Source organism: Hemitrygon akajei, chromosome 5 (assembly GCF_048418815.1).
Source record: "Hemitrygon akajei chromosome 5, sHemAka1.3, whole genome shotgun sequence".
In the NCBI taxonomy this organism is placed as follows: domain Eukaryota; kingdom Metazoa; phylum Chordata; class Chondrichthyes; order Myliobatiformes; family Dasyatidae; genus Hemitrygon; species Hemitrygon akajei.
The window spans coordinates 81,952,583-81,976,502 of record NC_133128.1 but is presented as its reverse complement, the minus strand read 5'-3'; the positions used below and the strand labels follow the sequence as shown (position 1 = coordinate 81,976,502).

At 42.1% G+C, this 23,920-nt stretch overlaps 1 protein-coding gene across 4 annotated transcripts in view; it reads left to right on the top strand.

The window, feature by feature from the left end:
* Positions 1–10,266, top strand: part of LOC140727915 (H(+)/Cl(-) exchange transporter 4) — a 108,643-nt gene extending 98,377 nt beyond the window's left edge. For all 4 annotated transcript variants that reach the window (XM_073045884.1, XM_073045885.1, XM_073045886.1 and 1 more), the window contains exon 12: positions 1,735–10,266. In XM_073045884.1, the coding sequence (XP_072901985.1) occupies positions 1,735–1,825 (91 nt within the window). In that variant the 3' untranslated portion in view covers positions 1,826–10,266. The remainder of the gene's footprint in view (positions 1–1,734) is intronic.
* The last annotated feature ends 13,654 nt before the right edge of the window (positions 10,267–23,920 follow it).

The following is a 23,920-nucleotide window of genomic DNA, read 5'->3' as shown; positions in this document are numbered from 1 at the left end:
TGGAAGGAAAAAAGCTGTAGAATTTTTTATATTCTCTGGATGGGGGGGATGTGATTGACAGTCATTTGAACAATAAAAGGGGACAAGGGGTACAGAGATAGTGGTGTAGACTCCATGACTGTATCAGCACTATCTGATGAATGTTGCAGCAGGCTTGAGGGTCTGACTCACCTCCTCCCACTACTACCTGCAATGCTCTGTATTGTTCTTCTGTCTGTCAGCAGAATTCCCCAGACCTACCACAACGTGATCCAGATTCCTGTACCATTAGTAAAGCCTTCCATGAGTGTATATATCTGGCATGAACTGTTGGATTTAAAGTGGTCAAACTCTGTGTGCTTTGCTGGAACCCTTCAGGAAAGGGTTCACAAATCCAGGGCACAACACCATTCCATATGGAATTGCTGTCAGGCCTGGGAAACTGGGAATACTAAATCACTGACCTGGTCTCTGACACTGAGACCATTATGCAAATGCATCAGGGGTTCCATATTCCAGCCCCTACAGGCTTGAGAATATCCGTAACTTTGCCTCTCCTCTCCTACATGAGCAGTAATTTATTTTTGTTTAAAGAAAATTATCTTTCTTGTTTTCCTGAAATGTCCCCATGTCTAATTCCAGAAACCCTGTAAGATCTCCAGTTCTGGCCCAACCGTCTGTTTCCTCTTAAGCTACCTTGGTCAAATTCCATTCCTCACCTTCGATCCCTCTCGACCTCTCTCCTCTTCAGGGTACGCTTTAACACTGACTTTCACCCAATCTGACCACACTGGGGCCACATTGAGATGTTACATCAGGGCTACGTGTTGGGAGGTTTTATTGCACAGGAGCCCATTGTTGACGTTGACCATAATTGAGATGGGGAAAGCAGGACCAGGGGTTGCAGGGTTAGATGGATCTTTTGGTGTGTGGCATTTCTGAGGGTGGTGAAGCCAGTGAAGCCCTGTCATGCCTCAAATTAAGTTGGAGGTAGAAAGGAAGGGATTAACATGTAGTATCAAAAAGTCTGTGATTGATGGGGTCTGATAGTATTAAGGCCAATTGAAAATTTGTTCTATATTCAATGATTGAGGTTCAATGATAAATAAAGCCAAAATCATTAAACAGAAAGTAATGAAAGAAATTCAATAAAAGTCTGACAATCACTTACCAGACTGCTCAGAAATACAGAGGGTTTGGCATCTGGCTCACCAAATGATATTTACTAACTCGCTGTCCACTTGCTGGGGCCCCAACCCCATTTACAGGAACTGTGCTCCCACATTCAGAGCCATTCCTCTTTTCACGCAGCTGCCTGATCTGCTGAGTTTTCCCAGCATTTTCCATATTTTATTTCAAATCGTCAGAAAAGTCTAGCTTGACCAGCCTCCTTGAATTCTTTGAAGAGGTAATACAGAGTAGCACATGGCCAGAATATGCAACATAGCAGCATACTACTGGGACTAGCCAGTCAGTGCCATTTGGCATGCATCCAATGAAAATCTTGTAGGTTCTTCTAAAATCTGATTTGGTCAAGCTGAGGTCTTTTAGCAAATGAACCGACCACTCCTGTTGGTTTGGACTACAAATAGTAATAATGTGTGATTGACATGTATTGGCTGCTGTAGTCAAAACACTTCCTACGTATTAAATGTGATCCTGCTTGGACAGAAAACACAGGCTTTGTAACATCCTCTGTAGCTTGCACCAGAAGTTAAAGCACACTCTCACTGCGGGTTTCTCTTCTTTTTTCAGACGTCTCCTGGGCATCTTAACAAAAAAGGATGTACTAAGGCACATGGCCCAGATGGCAAATCAGGACCCTGAATCAATCATGTTCAACTGACCTACCCCATCCTCCCCCTTACTGTCCAACCTTGCAGAGTTGTGGTTTAAGAAGGGAATAAACAATGGGTGTGGCTGAAGTCTCAGGGCATGGTGACCTTTAAGTGAATTGAATACTGATCATTGGGTAAACAACAGCAGCTTGCTCATGAGATGGACAACTGGCCCTGCACTGGGTCAGAGAAGAGGACCGGCCTATGGTGAGCACCAGCCCAGTATCACTTTCAGAAGAAGAGGAGAAGCTGAAGTCCCAGGTCTTATGGAAAGCCTGGCAGTGTGTTCAAAGATGCATCTTATATTAACCTCTCAACTCACTAACTTTCCCTAAGAGGTTTGTTCAACTGGAGTAACATGATAGAGATCTATAAATACATTGCATTTGAATATCGGTCTCTGATGTACCTCAGTACGAGACCTCAGCTTCCCTTGTTTGAATTTATGGCAAATAGCAAGAAATCAGTGCTGAAGACTTCAGATTTGTTTCCCAAATCACCCATTTAGCTCACAAATCTGATGAAGTTTACTGAAACCTAAAGCTGATTTGACTCCAAGGGAATTTACAGCAAGCCTCCACTGACCTTGTTTAATCCTGCATTGTCAATATATCCTCATGTCCGTACCTAGCTTCCTCTTAACTGAATCAATACAATTCATTTCCAACAAGTTTGTGTTAACTATTACATGTTCAGTCTATGCAATTACTGTTTTGAAATTTAATCCCTGATATCATCTTGGTGAACCTCTACTGCAATCACTCCCAGGTTAACCTCTCCTTCTTGAGGTGTTGTGCCTGAACTGAGGCAGCGACCCAACTGGGCTCTAACCAGAATCTATATGACTGTATGAATCATCATTTCCATCCTTTAGCATCCCAGCTCCTTTTAACATATTCATTTCACCTAGAAGTTGCATAAATCCAGACAATTGCACACTCTTCCACTTTTTCAGATGGTGGCTTGCTGTTTCCCTGCTATTTTGTCCAGCTAGACTAATCTCTCCCAGCAGATAAGCAGTATTTGTTTGAGTGGGTCAACAGATTTCTCAGACTGTCACCCTCCAGCCCTGTAATTCTTTAAGATATTGATAGATATCTGTTCCTCCAGTACTAGCCTCTTCCATACCTGATTTTACCCCCCTCCATCCTCCCCTTCCCCTCTGCCATCCTCCTCTCATGTACATTGATAAAAAATGCTTTTAGTTTTTGTCGTCATGTGGTTTTGTGCCCAATGATACTACAGCTTACTCTGTTAATGGAATGATATGAGTGTGTTATAGTTTTGGCTGTTGGGATGGGTAAATACCAATGAAAATGAGTATGTCAATATCAAATATTAATTTACCCTGCCAATCGTCAAAAATTGATCTTCTGTTTTACTTGACCAATTCAGAAATTGTTCCTTGTGAATAAGTAGGGGCACGAGATTGCTGAGGTTTATATTGTGATGCTGCATGTTCTGCCATTAACCAGAAAAGTATTTTCATTTATTAAATTGATAAATTGGTTTATTGTTCTTACATGTACCAACGTCGAGTGAAAACATTATCTTACATCCCACCCATACAGATCAATTCATAACAATGTTGCATGGAGATGGTCCCAGGTAAAACAATAGCAGAGTGCAGAAAACGTGCAGTATCGGTAGACAGAGAGATGCAAGTTCATAATGAGGTAGATTGTGAGGTCAAGAGTCCATTTTATCATTTGTAAGGACCTTGGACCCTATCCAGTGGTGAATAGTTTTCCAGAATGCAATGCTTAAGGGTTCATTCATTTATTATGCACCGTGTCGTATGATGTAGGCGATCATGGTCTTTCCATGACCATGATTGTCCTTGGCAAATTTTTCCACAAAAATTATTTGACATTACCTTCTCTGGGTAGTGTCTTTACAAGACGGGTGACCCCAGCCATTATCAGTAATCTTCAGAGATTGTCTGCCTGGCTTCAATGGTTGTATAATCAGGACGTGATATGAATCAGCTGCTCATATGACCACCCACCACCTGATCTCATGGTTTCACCCGACCCTCATCAGGGGGCTAAGCAGGTGCTGCACCTTGCCCAAGGGTGATCTGCAGGCTCTCAGAGGGAAAGAGTGCCTTACAGCGCCTTTGGTAGAGACGTATCTCCACCCCACCACCCAAGTCTAGAAGGTAACAACTACTATTTATACTTCCAAATACATTACTGAGAAAATGTGTGAAATTGAACAAGAATGTGGTCTATATGCTTGCCTTGTGAAATTTCTTCCATCACTACTGTGAAGATCAATGAACATGAATTAACATGTTTAAATTATGAACAACGTTGGGCAAAGTTATAGTGTTTGCAAATTAGACATTTACTTTCTCTTGTTTTTGAAAAATGTACTTTAACTGCTTAAAGTAAAGGGGTGGCATGGTAGCGTAGTGGTTAGCACAACACTTTACAGTACAAGCAACACAGGTTCAATTCCCACCACTGCCTCTAGGGAGTTCGTATGTTCTCCCTGTAACCAAGTGGGTTTCCTTCGGGTGATCCGTTTCCCCCCTACAATCCAAAGGCATACCTGGTTGATAGGTTAATTGGTCATTGTAAATTGTCCCTGATCAGGCTAGGATTAAATTGGGGGATTGTTAGTGATGTTTCTTCTGAGGGAAAACAGTCAAACCCAGAGAAAATCAAAGTTCTTATTGAAAGGGTTTTGTTAGTTGTTAAAATGAATACCTCTATGTATAAAATGTTGTCACTGGGCAAAAAATTGCACAGCACGAGATTTCTGCGCACACTGGTCATTACGAACCAGAGGGAACATTGATTGCTGGGTGGCGTGGTTTGAACGGCTGGAAGGGCCTATTCCGTGCTGTAATTCAATAAATAAGTACTTCCGTTAAAGTAGCAGGGAAAAGAATCTAAAGCAGACATGCCTTCATTATTACGTGTTGTACACTAACCAATTACAGCCTCCCCTATTGTTAGGCAGGATATGTATGTTATGGTTCAAAAGAATTTGCTAGTTAAATATATATGGATTTATTATATCAACATGGATGCTTAGCTGAGATGAGGTTAGGGTCTACAGTGCTCTGGTTTTGCACGTAAAATGCCAAGATCAATAAACTGTCAGCCATAGACATAGAATCTTTAAAATCTCAAGACCCCGTTCAGATTAAGGCAAGACGTAATAGCCCAGACTAAACAGATGACAATTGACAGAGATCAGGGTTGATAGAGGGCCAGTCCAAAGGAGATTGTCACCTGTGGTTCTCAGGAAGACTTTCTTGGTTGTGTATCAAGGCTGTAGGCTTGAATCCTTTTCCACAGGCTTGAGTATAAAATTCTGATGGCTTTCCAATGCCATAATAATGGAGCGCTACACTATCTTTTGGATGAGAACCTAAAGCAAGATCTTGTCTGTTGTTTTAGTTAAACCTAAAATATCCTGTGACATTGCAAGGAAAGGGCCCTGATGTCCTCAACCACAGTTGTCCTTCAATCAGTGCAATAGAACTAACAGATTATGTGCATTTTATCACACAGCTCTTTGTGGGAGCTTGATGTGTGAACATTGGCTATCATATTTGCGCTATTGCTGAATGACTACACTTTGAAATTGACAACTCTGTAGCCAATCAGAACTGAAGATGATTACATAAAACTTGATGGCCACACCAGGGACTGAGTACTTTTGTGCACACTATATATCTAACTACACTCAGCTGCTGTGAAATCACCCTGCTTTTATTGGGAGACGCTGTCGTACTTTCTTTCCTTCCAGCCTTTAGACTGAACATTTTCTTTGAGAAAGTTGGCTTTATTTCCTGCTATCCAATGGACTGTTTGTCACGAGTCTTGCCCCCACCAGTTGTTGCCAAGTAGCCAATACACAAAATCTGCATCACCGGTAATGTGATTTGGAGTTTCTCAAGATTGTAGAAGATACATTATAAAATCAGAGGGAAGGATCAACAAAAAAAATGATAAATAGGTCCAGGAATATCAGGGCTGAATCTTCATCTGGGGCATCAGCACTAATGCCAGGACTTCTCCAAGTATTTCCATGGATAAACATGGGGCAGGTTCAGCAGTCCCCATTCATATGGATGCTCAAGGAGAGGAGATAGTGAAGAAGGCATGCGGTATACTTAGTGTCATTAGGCAAGGCATCAAATATAATAACAGGAAGATTATGATAGAACTTCATCAAACATTAGTTAGGCCACATCTGGAGTACTGTGCACCAGTTTGATCACCACACCACAGGAGGGTTGTGATCCCTCTCCAGCAGATGCTGAGGATATTTGTTAGGGTGTTGCTTTGGATGGAGCATTCCGGATATGAGGAGGGACTAGGTCAGCTATGTTTGTTTTCCTTGGAATTGAATTGAATTGACTTTATTTCTTACATCCTACAGATACATGAGGAGTAAAAATCTTTACGTTACATCTCCATCTAAATGTGTAAGGAGTGAAGGAGGCTTAGGAGAGACCTGGTAGGGGTATATAAAATTATGAATGGTATAGATAGGGTAGACAGTAGGAACTTTTCTTTATAACAGAGGTATCTAAATCTAGAGGCACAGGTTTGGGGGAATTCAATTCGAGAGGACTAGAATATAAAAGCAAGGATGTAATGTTGAGGTTTTATAAAGCACTAATGAGGCCTCACTTGGAGTACTGTGAGCAGCCTTGGGCCCTTTATCTAAGAAAGGATGTTCTGACGTTGGAGAGGGTTCAAAGGAGGTTCATCAAAGTGATGCTGGGAATGAAAGGCTTGTCATGTGATGTGCATTTGATGGCTCTGGGCCTTTACTCACTGGAATTCAGAAGAATGAGGGGTGACCTCATTGAAATCTATTGAATGGTGAACGGTCTCAATAGAGTGGATGTGGAGAGGATGTTTCCTGTGGTGGGGGAGTCATATACCAGAGGGTACAGCCCCAGAATAGAGGGTTGTCTGTTTAGAACAGAGGTGAGGAGAAATTTTTTGAGACAGAGCGTGGTGAATCTGTGGAATTCATTGCTACATAGGCTGTGACGCCAAGTCATTGAGTATATTTAAGGCAGAGGTTGATAGGTTCTTGATTAGTCAGGGCATAAAGGGATACAGGGAGAAGGCAGGAGATTGGGGCTGAGATGAAAATAGATCTGCCATGTTGAAATGGCAGAGCAGACTTGATGGGCTGAATGGCTTAATTCTGCTCCTATATCTTACGGTCTTATATGCTTCCAAATGGGGATGGTGCACAGCTTGGAGTGGAGCCTGTAGGTGGTGGTTTCCCCATGCTCTACTTGACTGTGTCCTTCCTGTGCTGGAGTTTGCAGGTTGGGGAGGAGAAGTCTTGGTGAGTAACTGCAGTGTGTTTTGTAGAGGGTACCTGCTGCAGACATGATGTAGAGAATTCGAATGTTTGGGATTGTTGATGTGGTGTCAACAAAGCAGACTAATTAAATCATACAGCACAGAAAAAAATGTCCCCTGGCTCACCATGTCCATGCTTCCCATCAGGCACCCAGCCATATTGATCCCGTTTCCCAACACTCGGAATGTAACGTACTATGCCTTGGCAACTTAAGTGCTCAACAGATTGTTCCTGGATGTACTTGGAGAGTAACTGGCTCCATCATGTCCTCGGGCAATATGTTCCAGACTACAAACACACTCTGAGTGAAAAGATCCTCTCTAAACCTCTTATTCCTCACCTTAAACCCATACCCTTTTGTCCTGCACACCTCCTCCACGGGGAACACTTTCTTACAATCCACCCTCTTGTCATTCCTCGCAATCAGTGCCTCTCATCATCTTCTACACCTTTTGTCAGCTCATCCTCTGATCCAAGGAAAACCAAAGCCTTTCCATCCAGCGCCCTTAACGTTCCTCCTCCGGTAACATCCTGGTGAATCTCCCCTTCAATATCCTGGAAAGTGTCAAGCTCCTCCTCACACTTAATATTAATGGTCAATTTATATTAATGGTGTGTTATACCTATGGTCAAATACTTTTACGTTGTAACTCATCCCAAGGCTTTACTACCACCCTTGCCCCATCCAAATGCTCAGTCAGCTTGGGAGGCCCAGGAGCAATATATATCCACAATCTTGAAGACTCTTGTTTCAGAACCACCCGAGACAGCTATCCCACAGAGACCAGCATGGTTATCTTTGAAAGTTCAAGGAGATTATTCAAATAAACAATCTCCACTCTTTCTGACGTATATAACTCGGACTGATTAGTCGCCCCTGTAAATGCCACTGGGTATTCTCAATAATGACGTTAATTGCAATTCAGCTTGTGTGCACAGCTCATTTCAAGCATTATTCAAAGTGACATGGGACTGGTTTGATGACTTGATGAATTGTTCATTAGCGGTGTCAGGGGCTCAGGATTAAATTGACAATGCTTTGAATTCAGATTGTGAGTGGGACAGAGATCCGGTTTACAGTGGTTGCAAATTAAGACGCAATATTTTATAATTGTAAAACGATCTGGTTAAGTGCTATGGGGCTGCCACTAGATGTTGTAAGTTAACTGAACATGATTAATCTAATATTGATGTAGTAAATGCTCTGAACTGAAATACTCCTGCTATTTGAGCAGCAAAGCCTCATAAGTAAATAGCTTGAGAAAACTAAAGAGAGGAGGGAATGGGGAGAAATTACTGGAAGTTGGAGAAATTGATGTTCCTGCTATCAGGTTGGAGGATACCAGATGGACTATGAGGTGATTTCTCCCCATTACCCCCTTCCCTCTTTTTCCATTCTTCATTCCGGTTACCATTTCTTCTTTCACCTGCCCATTACTTCCCTCTGGTTCCCCTCTGCCTTTCTTTTCTTCCATGGTCCACTGTCCTATTAGATTCCTTCTTCTTCAGCTCTTTACCTCTTCCACCTGTCACCTCCTAACTTCTTACTTCATCCCTTCCCCCTTCCACCTCACCGGGTCTCACCTATCATCTGCCATCTTGTACTCCCTCCTCTCACCCCCCTCCCTTGCTTTCCAGTCTTGATGAAGGGTCTCACCCTGAAACGCCAACCGTTTATGCCTCTCCATAGGTGCTGCCTAGCAGGATGATTGGCCTCCTATGAAAGTTAAATAATACCTATAAGATAGGTCTAATATCAAGGCTGGGGGCTTTGCTTCATTTAAATCTATTAGTGAACTAATTGCATTTTTAAAATAAATAACTGATTCATAATCAGTTTTACCTATCCAACAATTTGTTTCCAGATTTTCTTTTGAAACTAATACAAAATCTCCTAGTACCCTGTGGAACATGGCCTCAGTTTCCCTTTTAGTGTTATCAAATTTGCATCAAGCCATTGAAAATGTTCGCATTATATTATTACAACACAGAGTATCCAGTTATCAAAATTCAGCTAAAGCAAAATGCAAGGAGAACTATTTCCTGTTTGTGGGGTTTGCAAATGCAGTTCTGTGTCAAATTTTAATTTCTGGTATTACTGAGAAACATCTTGCATCATTTCACTTAGTTGAAGTTGCAAAAAAAAAATATAAATTGTTCTTCTTCCCTCCTGACTTCAAAGGTTGTCTATGCTCCTGTGTATTCAGCTGTTTCGGCAATGCACCCCAAAGAGACTCCCCCTCTGTGTAATTGGTATTATGCCACACTGATCGATATTGAAACTGGACAAATCCTGTGCAGATGTTCCTCAAAGCCAGTGGAAGTGCAGCTCATCAGGAGTAGTTTGCTTTAGTGGATCATCCCCCCCCCCCCCCCCCCCCCCCGTTGAAGCAACTAACCATTAGGCTTCAGCCCCTCTACGTTAGTTCTCCATTGAACTGACCTGACTTGAGTGTGACTAATGTGACACAATATCTCCTCTTCTGTGAGTCTTTGAAAGATAAAGGGATTCTTTCAGATAATTATCTCACATGTGTAATTTGATAAGACTGAGGTGTACATGGATCCAAGTTTAATTCTAGTCCTGAGGTCCAACCTGCTTGTTATCAATGTGGCCAGTGCAAAGCTCCCTGCAAAATAGGCTGGCTTTATTTCTCATCTGCTTATTTTTAGATTCTGCTTTTATTGTACAGTGGGTCTAGAGTAAAGCAAAATTTCAGATTTCACTTTTGAACTTTAAAGGGAAAAGACTTCCCTTTTGCATTTTTAGTCTGTAAGTGGAATGAAACGAAAGGCTGACAAGAGCTGAAGGACTCCTCCCCAGAAACCTGTGTGGTGCTTGCAAGAGCTGAGATGAATTTTATTGGGTGACAGTGTTGCTTATTTAAAAAGCAGAACAAATTGGGTTGAATGGGCTGCTTCTCTACCATGTATTGTCATGTGTTTTCTTGTGTATAGGGATCTCTCTCTCTGTCAAAGCGTTTCTGTACCGGTTCTTAGTAGATGCATAGTAAGTATTCATTCTGGAATTGCAAACACAAATGATTGCAAGAACAAATTTATTCTAGTCTGTAAAATCAATAAATAAATTTGCAAAACATTATTTGTAAGGAAGTATATTGTTGTGAGCTGTCGACACAGAGAACGTAGTTTAACCCTTTCCAAATGTACATGGAGGGTGGTGAGCATCTGGAACAAGCTGCCAGAGGAGGTGGTGGAGGCAGCAGATCCCACAAATCCATCCTGCTGGTCTCCCAAATGCTCGCTCATTTATATGGACAGTACATAAGTCTAGTGTTTGTAGGCTGTGAGGACCTGAACTTGGATAGGGAAGACAGAGGTTAGCATAGATAGCCATCATAGTCAGCATGGATGAAAGAGCCGAAAGGCCCTTGTTTCTGTACTGCACCTTTCTATAATCCTTTGAACAGCAGTGGCCATCAGGGCATTTCTCTTGCCTTCAGCTATGCGAGACTTTGTTAATTACAGGCAGCCCTGAGAGTGCCAACACATGATCCCTGTGAACTCATATCCTCTTGCTTCAGTGCTTGAGGCAGGTGATATTGGTGCCAGCCACTGGTGCCGCAGTTACATAAGAAACGGAAGGAGTAAACCATTTGGCCCCTCACATACCCACTAAACTATTTAGTAAAATCATGGCTCAAATTTTACCTCAACACCACTGTCTTGAACTAACCCCATGCCCCTTGATTTCTTTAATACCAAAGGTTGATTTTGATCATAAAATATACTTGGCAGTTCAGCTTCCACAACCTTCCAGGATCGAGAACTACAAAGAGTCCGCACCTCCGAAATGAAGATTTTGTCACTTGTTTCCCAAGTGGCCGGCCTTTATTTTGAGGCGGTGACCTCTGGTTCTGGGCTCCCAGTCAGGAACAACATAAATTCCACACTTACCCTGTTGATGAGACCACTCTTCTTTCCTTAAGCACATGCCCACACTACTTGGCCTCCCAGTACAACTATGCCATTCAACACTGGGTGTAGGGTTGCTAGTTCCAGCTCCAGAGAAATGGGCACCGATTTGGGCTCAGACTTCATGGAGATTGAGGTTATTTGATTGTGGAAATGTATTTGTACAAAAATGTCACTTCTGGCTGTAACAAAATGGAACCTGTATTGTACCAGAGTGTTCTGCTAATAGTGTTTGTGCAAAGTTTTGCCGATGGGCCCTGAGTATCCGACAAATGCAGAAAGACAAGTGGATTTGATGACTAGAAGAATACCAAATATACTGATTAAGCAGATGAACAGAATGCACCCTGTCCTTGAACTGAGCCAATGCTTGTGTATAAAGGAGTGACTGTGCTATCTGTTTTATGAAGCTATCACCGGCTCTTATGCAGTGCTAGTCTTCCCATGCTGCAAGTAAGATAAACACGCTTATGATTATTCCACCCTGAGTTAATTGCTGTTCGCTATAAGACATAGAACATAGAATAGTACAGCACAGTACAAGCCCTTTGGCCCACAATGTTGTGCCCACCCTTAAACCCTGCCTCCCATATAATGTAGCTGCTGTTCGCTATAAGACATAGCGAAAAGGTGCTCAACAGAATCTGGAGATCGCATGTTTAGGTGCGGGAGCAGACCAAGGGAGATTCTGATGCCCGTCTACTCCCGGGTAAGCTCTTGAAGAGACTGATCACAGAAAAGTAAGTTTGCTTTTTGCTGTGTGGCCTTTCCAGGCAAGAAGCAAATACTGGGTTCTGCCCTGCTCCTGGTTGATACACTGTGATCTGTCCTACTGTCTATTTTGTAGATCAGTTTCACTCCCCATGATTCCAATGCTTTCAGCACGGTGACCAGTAGCATATGGGTATCGATGGTTAGATTTGACCAGTAAGAGTGTCAGAGACACCTATGGCATCGACAATCACAATATTTGAACAGTAAGAGTTTCAGGAATACCTACGGCATTAGAGATGCTCTAAATTTAGATGGTAACAGGGTCAGAGACACCTCTGGCATTAGGGTTGCACCAGTAAGATGAATAAGAGGAGATCTGTGGAAACTGAGCTTAATAGTTTAATCCGTGCAGAAAGCTTTAGTGAACAAAAGAAGGAGAAAACATGGTAAGTAGGGTAAGGAAGAGACACCAGAAATTGTTAACAATGGGACAAAAGGAATCCCTCCCCACCCAAAATAAGGAGATACTGACATAGCATATGTTTAATAATTATAGGAAGGATTGATGGAAAAATTATGGATAGGGAACTTTAGTCGGTTGGAGAATTACAGGCCATGGTAGATGAAATGCCCGACCTGGAGACTGGCTTGGAAATAGCTATTCAGAAACTAAAATTATTGTTTCATTTCACGATCCTAATATTATGTATTTGGAGACCTTAATGAGGACATGGTTAGGACCCTAATTTGACTTTTATAAGGTTAAATTTCAGGGCTTTCAAGAACATCACCACAGTGTCAGGTCAGGACCTGCAACCATACCAAATGAAGACTTTTATAAAAAACATGTATGATGCATTACATGCTGCCTTTCCTAAAAAGGCTAATTGTTCTGAGATTATGGAGACACAACAAGGTAGTGGTGATTCTGTAGAAGAATATATTCAGAAGATAGTACAGAAACTGGAACAACATTCAGGACTGCTGAAAGAACAGGCTATGGGACCTACAATTAGTATTATTGCAAATAGTCCTCGGCCCGAATTGCATTCTGTCCTTCCCAAATATGGGACAGCTTATTAATGTCCTGAAATCAGACCTGGTGGAGGTTAGCATCAGAGACCCGGATTTATATCATGCCTTTCTACTTTCTCCGGATGTGCCTGTGAGCTTGTGTGGAAGAGATTTATTGTGTAAAATGTGAGCTACTATTATCTGCCCTCTTGAGGGACTTCATGTGTATACACCAGACAGCCATTGTGGACTGTACGATTTCAGTAATAGTCAGCCTATTTCGTATAAGTGGCAGTTACTCATTACCCACTTCTCAAAGAGTTTGGAACATTTTTGCAAAAGTTCTCTGAAAACCTCTGAGGATTCCTCTAGATTCTGTTTAGAACTAGAACTGAGTAAGTGGCATTGTTATCTTCACTATATGGCTTATCATGACTCGGCTGGAAATGACCATTTTATGCATCAGAAATTGGACCCCTACATCAGTAATAAAATAGTTCTACACACTGCTGAAATATATGGGGGCAATTCCGGTGTTGTGGCACCAGTGTGACTCCCCCAACGAGGTTCAGTGGACAATACAAGACCAGAAGAGCAGGGAACCCCACCTAATTCTAGGCAGGGCGGCAAAGAGCCTTGGACGAATGATGAAGGGTCTGTGAGGACTGTCATGACTGAAGGTCCTGCAAATGACTGGATGGAGTCCGAGGCAGTTGGAGGGAGGTAAGGGCTTTCTTTTATTACTCCCAAGTATATTAGGAGCAGAGGCAACCTTTGAACAGGAAATTGTAAGAAGGTTGTTGTCAGTGCTGATGTGGAACCTTTACTTTCCAAGGTCCCACCACAACTTCGGGCCCTCCAGCCAAATGAGATGAGTGAGCTGCTCATGGCTGAGCTGTATAAAGTGACCATCAACCCAAATGCTCCACGGTCCAGCAGGGGACAGTACTCACTTTCCCTGGAGGATGAAGAGGGAAATAGTACATCCTATACATCAAACATGGTATGCCCTGGTTTATCACGAACTGTGAATCAAGTTTGTGAACAATGTATGATGTGTATTTTACAAAATCCAGGAAAATTAGTGAAGGTGGAAGGATTTTGTACACCACCCTCTGATGGAACACTTGTGAACTTACAGATGGATTTTATTGAATTACCGTTGTATGAAGGTTGTAAATATGTATTGGTCATTATTTTCTTTTCACAATGGGTTGAAGCATTTCCTTGCAGAAAGAGTGATGCAGTTACAGCAGCTAAATGTTTATTGAAGGAAATCATCCTGAGGCTTGGAAACTGCCTAGCGACAATGGTACCAACTTTACTGGGAAGGTAATACAAAAAGTATGTAAGGCCTTGCGATTGACTGACACTTCCATTGTAACTACCATCCTCAGTCAGCAGGTTTAGTAGAAAGGATGAATGGAACGATTGAAAATGAGCTTAGTAAGATGTGTGAGGAAACTGGATTGAGATGGAAACAGACATTACCTTTGGTCCTTATGACCATTAGGGCCACAGCCAATGGGACTACTGGATTGTCCCCCCACAAACACATAATGGAGTGGTATTATGCCTGCCATTTGATACACCTCTCAGAGTCATGCAAATGGGCATACATAATTTGGATGAAAGAATGTTGGCCTATTGTGTATCCTTGACAAAATTTATCAGCAAGTATCAGCAACAGGAGAAGGAAACACAACAACTGGCGGCCAACACTAAGTGTCATGACACAGAGCCTGGATATTATGTACTTGTCCAGACATTTAAGAGGAAGAATTGTTTCAAACCTCTATTTAAAGAAGCATTTCAGGTACTGTTGGTGATTAATAGAGCTATCAAGGTAAGAGAGAAACCATCATGGATACACGCCTTGCACTGTAAAAAGACTTACAAGCAAATAAAAGCATGAGATCACTCAACACTGTGCCGATCTCCTAGCTCATATTGGCGATGCTGAACTTCCATGGTAAAGTAGGAATCCTGCTGTGTGTGGTTCTCTTTAATTCCAGTGAACGGGGTTCAGTCAACACATTCATGAATAGCTCGAGGGCGAGTGGAACTAAACTGAAAACCCTGAACAGTTACAGGACAGACACTGACTGCCATGTCCCCCCACCCCCAGCATGACTGGTGCAGCCACAAGAAATATGGGAACCAGATTCCTCACATGAAACTTTCTGGGGCAGTGGCCAAGGGTGTAACGTGTCACTGCAAGGTCCCCTAGCTGGTAAAGATATGAAACTTACAAACCTCAGTCGTCCCTGTTCACTGAATGGCACTTATTGGGTATGTGATTACTGGGCCTACCCATGGCTGCTAGGCATGTCCCTTGACTGTGAGAGGGAGCAGTGGGAAGGGCTGCTGTTATCTTGCTTACATAGTGCCCCACATGTGACACTTGGCGCTACTATCTCACCACCTTCTGGTCCAGCAGTACCAGAGGCTGAGAGATACTAGATGATTGTCTTTCTAGGATATGAAACTGCTAGACTATCCCAGCAATTGATTAATATGGCATAGACTTTGGAGAAAATAGCGAATGAAACTGCATGCGCCTTTGATCGAACCCAACAAGCATTAACCAAGTTGTCGGCAGAAATGATAGCTGTTCATACAGCAGCATTTCAGAACGGGATGGCTTTGGATTTTATTCTATCAGTGAAAGGGGGCATCTGTATTGCAGTAATAACTTGCATACCTGACAAATCAGAAAATATAACTCACTTGGCAAACCATATCCAAGAAGCTAGCAAAGAGATTAAGGAATCGGGATCACAGCTGTTACACTCCGGGAGGTGGATGGTGGTCATCTGTGGTTCTGGGAGGATGGTGGCAACTATTCAGTACTATGGTATAACTATTGGTATTATAATAATGGCTGTTATTCTTTTATGATTTTTGAGTGAGGTAACAGGATGAAGTAGAGGATATCAAGGAAAGGAACAGGTACTAGTTGAAGTGGACAGATGGAAAGGGATGATTTTTGGGTTGGGCTTTGAAACTGCATTATTGCTTTATATACATATATCTGGATATTTCAATTACTATATTTGGTGAAATGTAACATTGTCATGAAATGGCAACAAGGAGGGAATATGGAAATGTACTTGTGGTAACAAAGGACATTTTGGCAGTAACAAAGTGGAACTTAAAGTGCTTTGCTGATAGCGTTTGTGCAACATTATGCTGATGGACCCTGAGTATATGACAAGCTGCAGAAAGACAAGTGGATTTGGTTACTGTAAGAATACCTGGTACACTGATTAAGCAGATGAACAGAATGCACCCTGTCCTTGAACTCTTGTTTTTAACTTGGATGCCTCTGATCTGGCCCTCGGCCGAGTATGGATCTAATGGTTCATCCAGGGCTTCTGGCTGGGAAACTGAGCAAACACTTGTGTATAAAGGAGTGACTATGCTGTCTGTTTTTTTCAAACCTATCACTGGATCCTGTGTGGTGCTGGTCTTCCCTTGCTGCAAATAGAATGAACGGGCGTATCATTGATTCACTCTGAGTTAATTGTTGTTTGTTATAAGACGTAGCAAGAAGGTGCTCAACATGATACAACTTTAGAGCTTCCCACTTGGAAGGAAATTTAAAAAAAAACCCAAGGCATTATTTGTAAATGGTCAGATAATTTCTTTTACCAAGTCCATCTCAACACCACTTAACCAATCACCTGGTCAGTTTCCATCACTGTTGTTTATAGGATCTTCTTGCATGTAAATTTTTTCCAACATAAAATAGTGATTTCTCTTTAAAAGACTAAACTTGCATGAAAAGCACTTCCATTGGGGCAATATTCTGCAGACACTACTTATTGTAATAACAAAAAAACAGCCCTTTACACTTTTGTTTGATTTTTCTCCCCGCCACACATGCTTTAACCAGGTGTTGAGTCAAGACCTAATGGTGCCAACTGGAATTTTAAGTATCATACTGCCTTGATCATAAGATGGGATGATTTATCAGTTCACGTACCTCTGGTTCAAAACTTTAAACAATACCAAGAAACAGGTGTTTCTGATTTCACTGCTAAGAGCAAGCCAATCCATCAGAGCCAAAGCTCAGCTAGGAGGAAAGAGATAAAAGAACAAAAAAACTCCCAACAATTCAAGTTTTCCTATTCCACCCTAATTTGAGTTAAGGACATCTTATTAGAGAGGGCAGGCCATTCTGTGAGTATCTCCCTTCAACAGAGTTTGCTGAAAATGATAAAAAAAATGATGGCTTGTAGCCATCATTCTTTGTATCAAATTTCAATGCCGGACATAGTAGGAGTATTATAGTTAATTCAAAAAAAGTTTAGGAATTAATAATGTTGTTATGAGTGATTCTTTAAATCTAATGCATATCCTGCCTATATTTATCCCTTACTCAACATCACTAAAGCCAATTAAACATGCTAGGAACTTAACTGTTAATCCAAGGAAGGCTAGGAATTAAGGTGTTTTTCCACATCTAAACATCACATTAAGAAGTCAAAGGGCATCTAACAAGTGCTGTGGGTAATAGTTCCCCCTCACTCAACATCCTTGAAGCAAGATAACTCGTCATTAAAGACTTTTGCTTCCACCACACCTTTCACAATCTCATGTCGACGACGACAAAATTGAAAACGCTATACAGTAGTTTTGAAATCTGATTTTTCATTGTAATGGCAGCAAGCTTGCACAGACAGTAATGTAATAATGATCACATATGTTTCTGAGGAATAAAAAATGGCCGATAGTGGGCAGAAACTGTCCGTTCTTTGAATCTTTCCATACTATGCTAATGCCAAAATCAGAACAAGTGTTGGGTGTCAGAAGCAGGGCTTTTGACACTAACATTAGTCATGAAACTTGTTGTTTTGTGGCAGGACTACAGTTGGGATACTAAATTACTATAAATAACAATAAAAAATAAAGGAACAGTGAGGTCGTGTTCATGGATTCATGGACTGTTCAGAAATATAACGGCACAGGGGAAGAAACTGTTCTTAAATCATTGAGTATGGGTCATCTCCTCCCTGATGGTACTCATGAGGAGAGGACGTTTCCTGGATGGTGGGGGTCCTTAGTGATGGATGCTGTCTTGAGGTACCGCCTCTTGAAGATGTCCTTGATGGTGGGGTGGATTGTGTTCGTGATGGAGCTGGCTGAGTCTCCATCCCTCTAAAGCCCCTCACGATCCTATGCATTGGCACCTCCATACCAGTCTGAATGCTCTCTACAGTACATCTGTAGAAATTTGCTAGAGTCTTTGGTGACATACCAAATATCCCCAAACTCCTAATGATGCACAACCACCGACATGCCTTTATCATGGTTGCATCAAATGTTGAGCACGGGATAGATCCTCTGAGATGTTGATGTCCAGGAACTTGAAACTGCTGACCCCTCAAAGTAGAGAAGTATGTGTTCTCCCAGCTTCCCCTTCCTGAAGTCCACAGTCGGTTCCATGGTGTTGTGGATACTGAGTGCAGGGCTGGGCTTTGGCTTCAATGTGATAGTCGACGTTGAGTTTATTGTCACTTGCACCAGTACATATATATGCACAGGTGCAGTGGAGAACAGCATTGCAGGCACATAGCATCAGATAAGCAGCATTCACAAGAAAAACATAAATGTAAATTATACAATTCTTGCAAGAAAGTACACATATAAAAGAAAAATAAATCCATTTTAGTGTAAAGTGATCGAAGTAACTTGTGTTGCTGTACACTAGCCCTTGAGTTGTGCCAGTTTGGTAACAGGAACAAAGTCACTGGAGGGACACTGAAGCTAATGGATATAAAATTATCTGTTTTATTCAGCAGATATGAGCGCAGGCATCATACTGAGACACTCTTGTAGGAGGAGGCCTGCCTGACCCAATATTACATGATATTCTTTATATGCTAAAGATCAACGGTAACAGCAGGACGATTCTAATGTTACAATGTATCTACAATGCTTCCTCTGAGTTACATACAGTGTTCTAACATATCCTTCTTCACACCCACACTCCAGACACACAAAATTAATGTTTATCCCAACTGACTGGATTCATGCATATGCAGACATCAAATGAATGGGTGTTTCCTGATTTGCAATTGACCCCAATCTGCAGCCCCGGGAGGCTTTGTTCAGAGCTGCATTTTAAATTCAATCTACAATCCACATTCAAATCTGAAGGTTGCTTGCTGGTGAAATTAATATTTGCTATATACCCTAACTCCAGATACGTCTAACCCCGGTTGATTCAAGAACTAAATGGTTGAAGGGATAATAGTTGTTCTTGACCCTGGTGCCATGGACTTCAGGCTTCTGTATCTCCCTTCATTATGGTAGCTGCGAGAAGATGGCTTTTGTGGGGTTTTTGATGATAGGTGCGGGCTTCTTGATGCAGTGCCTCATGTAGCTACTACCGATGGTGGGGAGGGATGTGTCCATGATGATTTGGACAAGTATTAGAAATCATGGAGCATTTGTGAAACTAGACTCACCAGTACAAGGTCTCCACATACACTAACTGGCCATTTTTATTGGGTGCACCTATACACCTGCTCATTAATGCAAATATCTAAGCAGCCAATCGTGAGCAGCATCTCAATGCATTAAAGCATGCGGACATGGTCAAGAGGTTCAGTTGTTCTTACCAAACATCAGAATGGTGAAGAAATGTGATTAAGTGATTTTGACTGTGGAATGATTGTTGGTGCCAGACGGGGTGGTTTGAGTATCTCAGAAGATGCTGATCTCCCGGGATTTTCACACACAACAGTCTCTGGAGTTTATAGAGAGTGCTGAGAAGAACAACAAAAAATCCAGTGAGCAGCAGTTCTGTTAATGAGAGAGGTCAGGGGAGAATGGCCAGGCAGTTCAAGCTTACTGGAAACTGACGGTAACTCAATTACAACAGCGGTGTGCAGAAGAGCATTTCCGAATGCACAGCAGGTCGAACTTTGATGTGGATCAGCTGTAGCAGCAGAGGACCACAAACATACACTCAGAGACCACTTTATTAAATACAGGAGGTACCTAATAAAGTGGCCACTGAGTGTAAGGAATGATGAGAACAGGACCAGGGGGATGTTTGTGAGGGATCTATGTGGACACAGTTAGTCTATCCCATGTAAAACTATGGCCATTAGGTATCTTATTAAATGTCATTGGGTGTGCCTTGGTGGGAGGGCATTGGAGGACATATCCTCCTTGCTGACAATCAACACTAGCATACCTCAGAGGTGTGTGCTTAGTCCACTGTTCTACGCTCTACATACACATGACTGTGTGGCTAGGCATAGCTCAAATACCAGCTATAAATTTGCTGACGATACAACCATTGTTGGTAGAATCTCAGGCGGTGACGAGAGGGCGTACAGGAATGAAATATGCCAACTAGTGGAATGATGCCACAGCAACAACCTGGCACTCAACATCAGTAAGATGAAAGAGCTGATTGTGGACTTCAGGAAGGGAAAGATGAAGGGACACATACCAATCCTCATAGAGGGATCAGAAGGAGACAGAGTGAGCAGTTTCAAGTTCCTGGGTGTCAAGATCTTTGAGAATCTAACCTGGTCCCAACATATCGATGCAGTCATAAAGAAGGCAAGACAGCGGCTATACTTCATTAGGAGTTTGAAGAGATTTGGTATATCAACAAATACACTCAAAAACTTCTATAGATGTACCGTGGAGAGCATTCTGACAGGCTGCATCACTGTTTGGTATGGAGGGGCTACTGCACAGGACTGAAAGAAGCTGCAGAGGGTTGTAAATTTAGTCAGCTCCATCTTGGGTACCAGCCTACAAAGTACCCTGGACATCTTCGAGGAGCGGTGTCTCAGAAAGGCAGCATCCATTATTAATGACCTCCAGCACCCAGGGCATGCCCTTTTCTCACTGTTACCATCAGGTAGGAGGTACTGAACCCTGAAGGCACACACTCAGCGATTCAGGAACAGCTTCTTCCCCTCTGCCATCAGATTCCTGAATGGACATTGAACCCTTAGACACTACCTCGCTTTTTTAAATATACAGTATTTCTGTTTTCTGCATGTTTTTTAATCTATTCAATATACATATACTGTAATTGATTGATTTATTTATTATTATTATTTTTATTCTTTTTCTCGTCTATATTATGTGTTGCATTGAACTGCATTGAACTAAGTTAATAAGTTTCACGTCCCATTTTGCCGGTGATAATAAACCTGATTTTGAGTCAGAAGAGTTCTGTTGCTTTTGACAATGTCGGAATGTGGATACCTTTCTTTTAGTTCCCAGTAATATAGGGCTCAGGATGTTCTTGAACTAACTACAAGAACACAAGAAAATGGGAGTCGGAGCAGGCCACTTAATCTTCCAAGTTTGGGTGTCATGCCGTGCTCTACAGTATGATCTGCCACAGGCCTTAACCCCTCTTCAGTTTGGACACATGCTCACCATAGATATGTTTTCCAAGGTGTCCCTTTTTCAACAGACCTTCAAACGATAAAACCTCCATGTAACGAGAAGATTATTCCTCCACTCTTCCCAGTTCATGTGTCTGCATTCTAGAGCTCCGGACTACTGGTGAAAAATTGCTCTTTCACATTGTAGTCATGACATCATAAGAAATTGGAGCTGGAATAACTCTGCCACTGATCGATCAATAAAGTCAAGGATGGTGTTTCTACTCCTCTATTTCTCTTATCTCCAATCATCCACTGATCTTGGACTCAGTGATTGAGTATGCAGAGCCATCTGGAATATGTATCATATGGGTTTATCTGACATTCACCTTCAGCCCCAACTCCCTTCTTAATTCTCCTTTCGCCATTACTGTTAAAAATTTGCTATTATAAATTACTTCCCGTGCCCTTTGCAGAATTCAGTTCTTGGAAACACCTTTCTTGCATTTAAAATTATTTAGCTTTTCTCCTAAATGCTTTAGGTCAGAAAATCAATTCAAGTTTCAAAAGCCCATTTATCATACTGTGTGAAGTTTTACTTCATTGTTTCAGGGCAGCTCTGCTAAATGTAAACAAAAATGAAAAATAACCAATGAATTCTACTAGGACTAACTTTATTATAAATACACAGTGTTATATGGATGAATCCCAAGGCATTCTATACATACATTAAGAGCAAGAAGATATCTAGGGAGAAGGGACCACTCAAGGATAAGGGGGAACATTTGCTTGTTTGCGGAGAATGTGAGTGAGGTACTTAATAAATACGTACTTTCCTTCAGTGTCTACCAAGGAAAAGGATATGGAGGACCAGGAGATCAGTGCTGAATGTATAAATACGTTAGGGTGTTTAGAGGTCAAGGAGGAGGAAGTGTTGGGTCCCCTAATGAGTATTATGGTGGATAAGTCCCCAGGCCCAGATGGGATTTACTCCAGGCTATTGAAGGAGGCAAGGGATGAGACTGCTGGGGACATGACCAGCATCTCTGTGTTCTATCTAACAACAGACGAGGTCCCGGAGAACTGGTGAGTGGCTAATGTTATACCTCTATTTAAGAAGGGAACAAGGGGAAAACCTTGGAACTAAAGACCAGTGTAGGGAAATTGCTGGAGAAAATTCTTAGGGATAGGATATAAGAACATTTGGAGATCCATGGGCTAATTAGGGAGAGCCATCATGACGCATAAGGGCAGGTTGCACCTTACCAAATTGATTGAATTTTTTGACAAGGTGAGGAGAGAGATTGATGAGGGTAAGGCATTGGATGTTGTCTACATGGATTTTAGTAAGGCTTTGACAAAGTCCCTCATGCGAGGTGAATCCAGAAGATTAAGATGCATGGGGTCCACGGTGAATTGGCTGTTTGGATTCAGAACTGGCTTGTGCATAGAAGTCAGAGGGTAGTGTTTGAAGGGGCTTATTCGAGCTGGAGGTCTGTAATTAGTGGAGTTCCACAGGGATCTATGTTGGGACCTCTGCTGTTTGTGATGTGCATAAATGACCTGGATGAAAATGTAGATGGGTGGGTTAATAAGATTGCAAATTATACCAAAATTGCAGGAGTTCTGGATAGTGTGGGAGACTGGCAAAGAATGCAGCACGATAAAGATCAAATGAAGGTACATGCAGAGAAATAGTAGATGGAGTTTAACACAGATAAACGTGAGGTGTTGCACCTCGGTAGGGCAAATACAAGGAGATAGTACACTGTTACAAGCAAGACCCGTAACAGTGTTGCTGAGCAGAGAGACCTTGGGATCCAATTTCAGAGCTCCTTGAAAGAGGCTAAACAGGTCGATAGGGTGGCTAAGAAGGCTTATGGGATGCTTGCTTTTATTAGTCGAGGCACTGAATTCAAAGAATTAAGTTGCAAAATTACAAAATCTGGTTAGGCCACGTGGAGTATTGCAAACAGTTCTGGTTGTCCCACTAAAGGAAGGATGCTAAAGGTTTGGAGAGGGTTCAGAGGAGGTCTACCAGAAAGCTGCTTGCTTTAGAGGGTTTGTGCTGTCTAGATAAACTGGGGGTGTTTCTCTGGAGAGGCGGTGGCTAAGGGAAGATCTGAAAGAGGTTTACAAGATTATAAAGGCATAGGTAGAGTAGATGGGGAATATTTGTCTAATATCAGAAGGCACACATTGTAGTTGAGAAGGGCTAGGTTCAAAGGGGGATGTGAGGGGTAAATATTTTACTCAGAGTAGTGGATGCTTGGAATACACTACCTGGTATGGTGGTAGAAGCAAATACATTAGAGGCTTTTAAGAGACATTTGGATAGGCACATGGCTGTAAGGAAGATGGAGAGATATTGACATTGAGTAGGTAGGAGGGTTTAGATTGGGAGAAGTGCGCAGACACAGTCGCTCGTCATCGTGCAAGGCTGCTGAGACAACTTAAAAAGTGAGGAGTTCCTTTCAGCAGGAGATTCGATTGGGAGAAGCACGCAGATGCAGCAGCTCATCATCGCGCAAGGCTACTGAGAAGCTTTTGGGATAAAAGGGAGACACTGTCTAGTGGAGCTGTTGTCGAAGGAGCAGTTGTCTGAGTAGTGTGAGTCAGAGTAGTAGGGCTTTGGCGAGGATGGGCCTAGGTGAGGTAAGGAGGTAAGTTACTTACATATCTCTTATTTCTTCTAATTTAAGAGTAGTGGGTATGACTGCA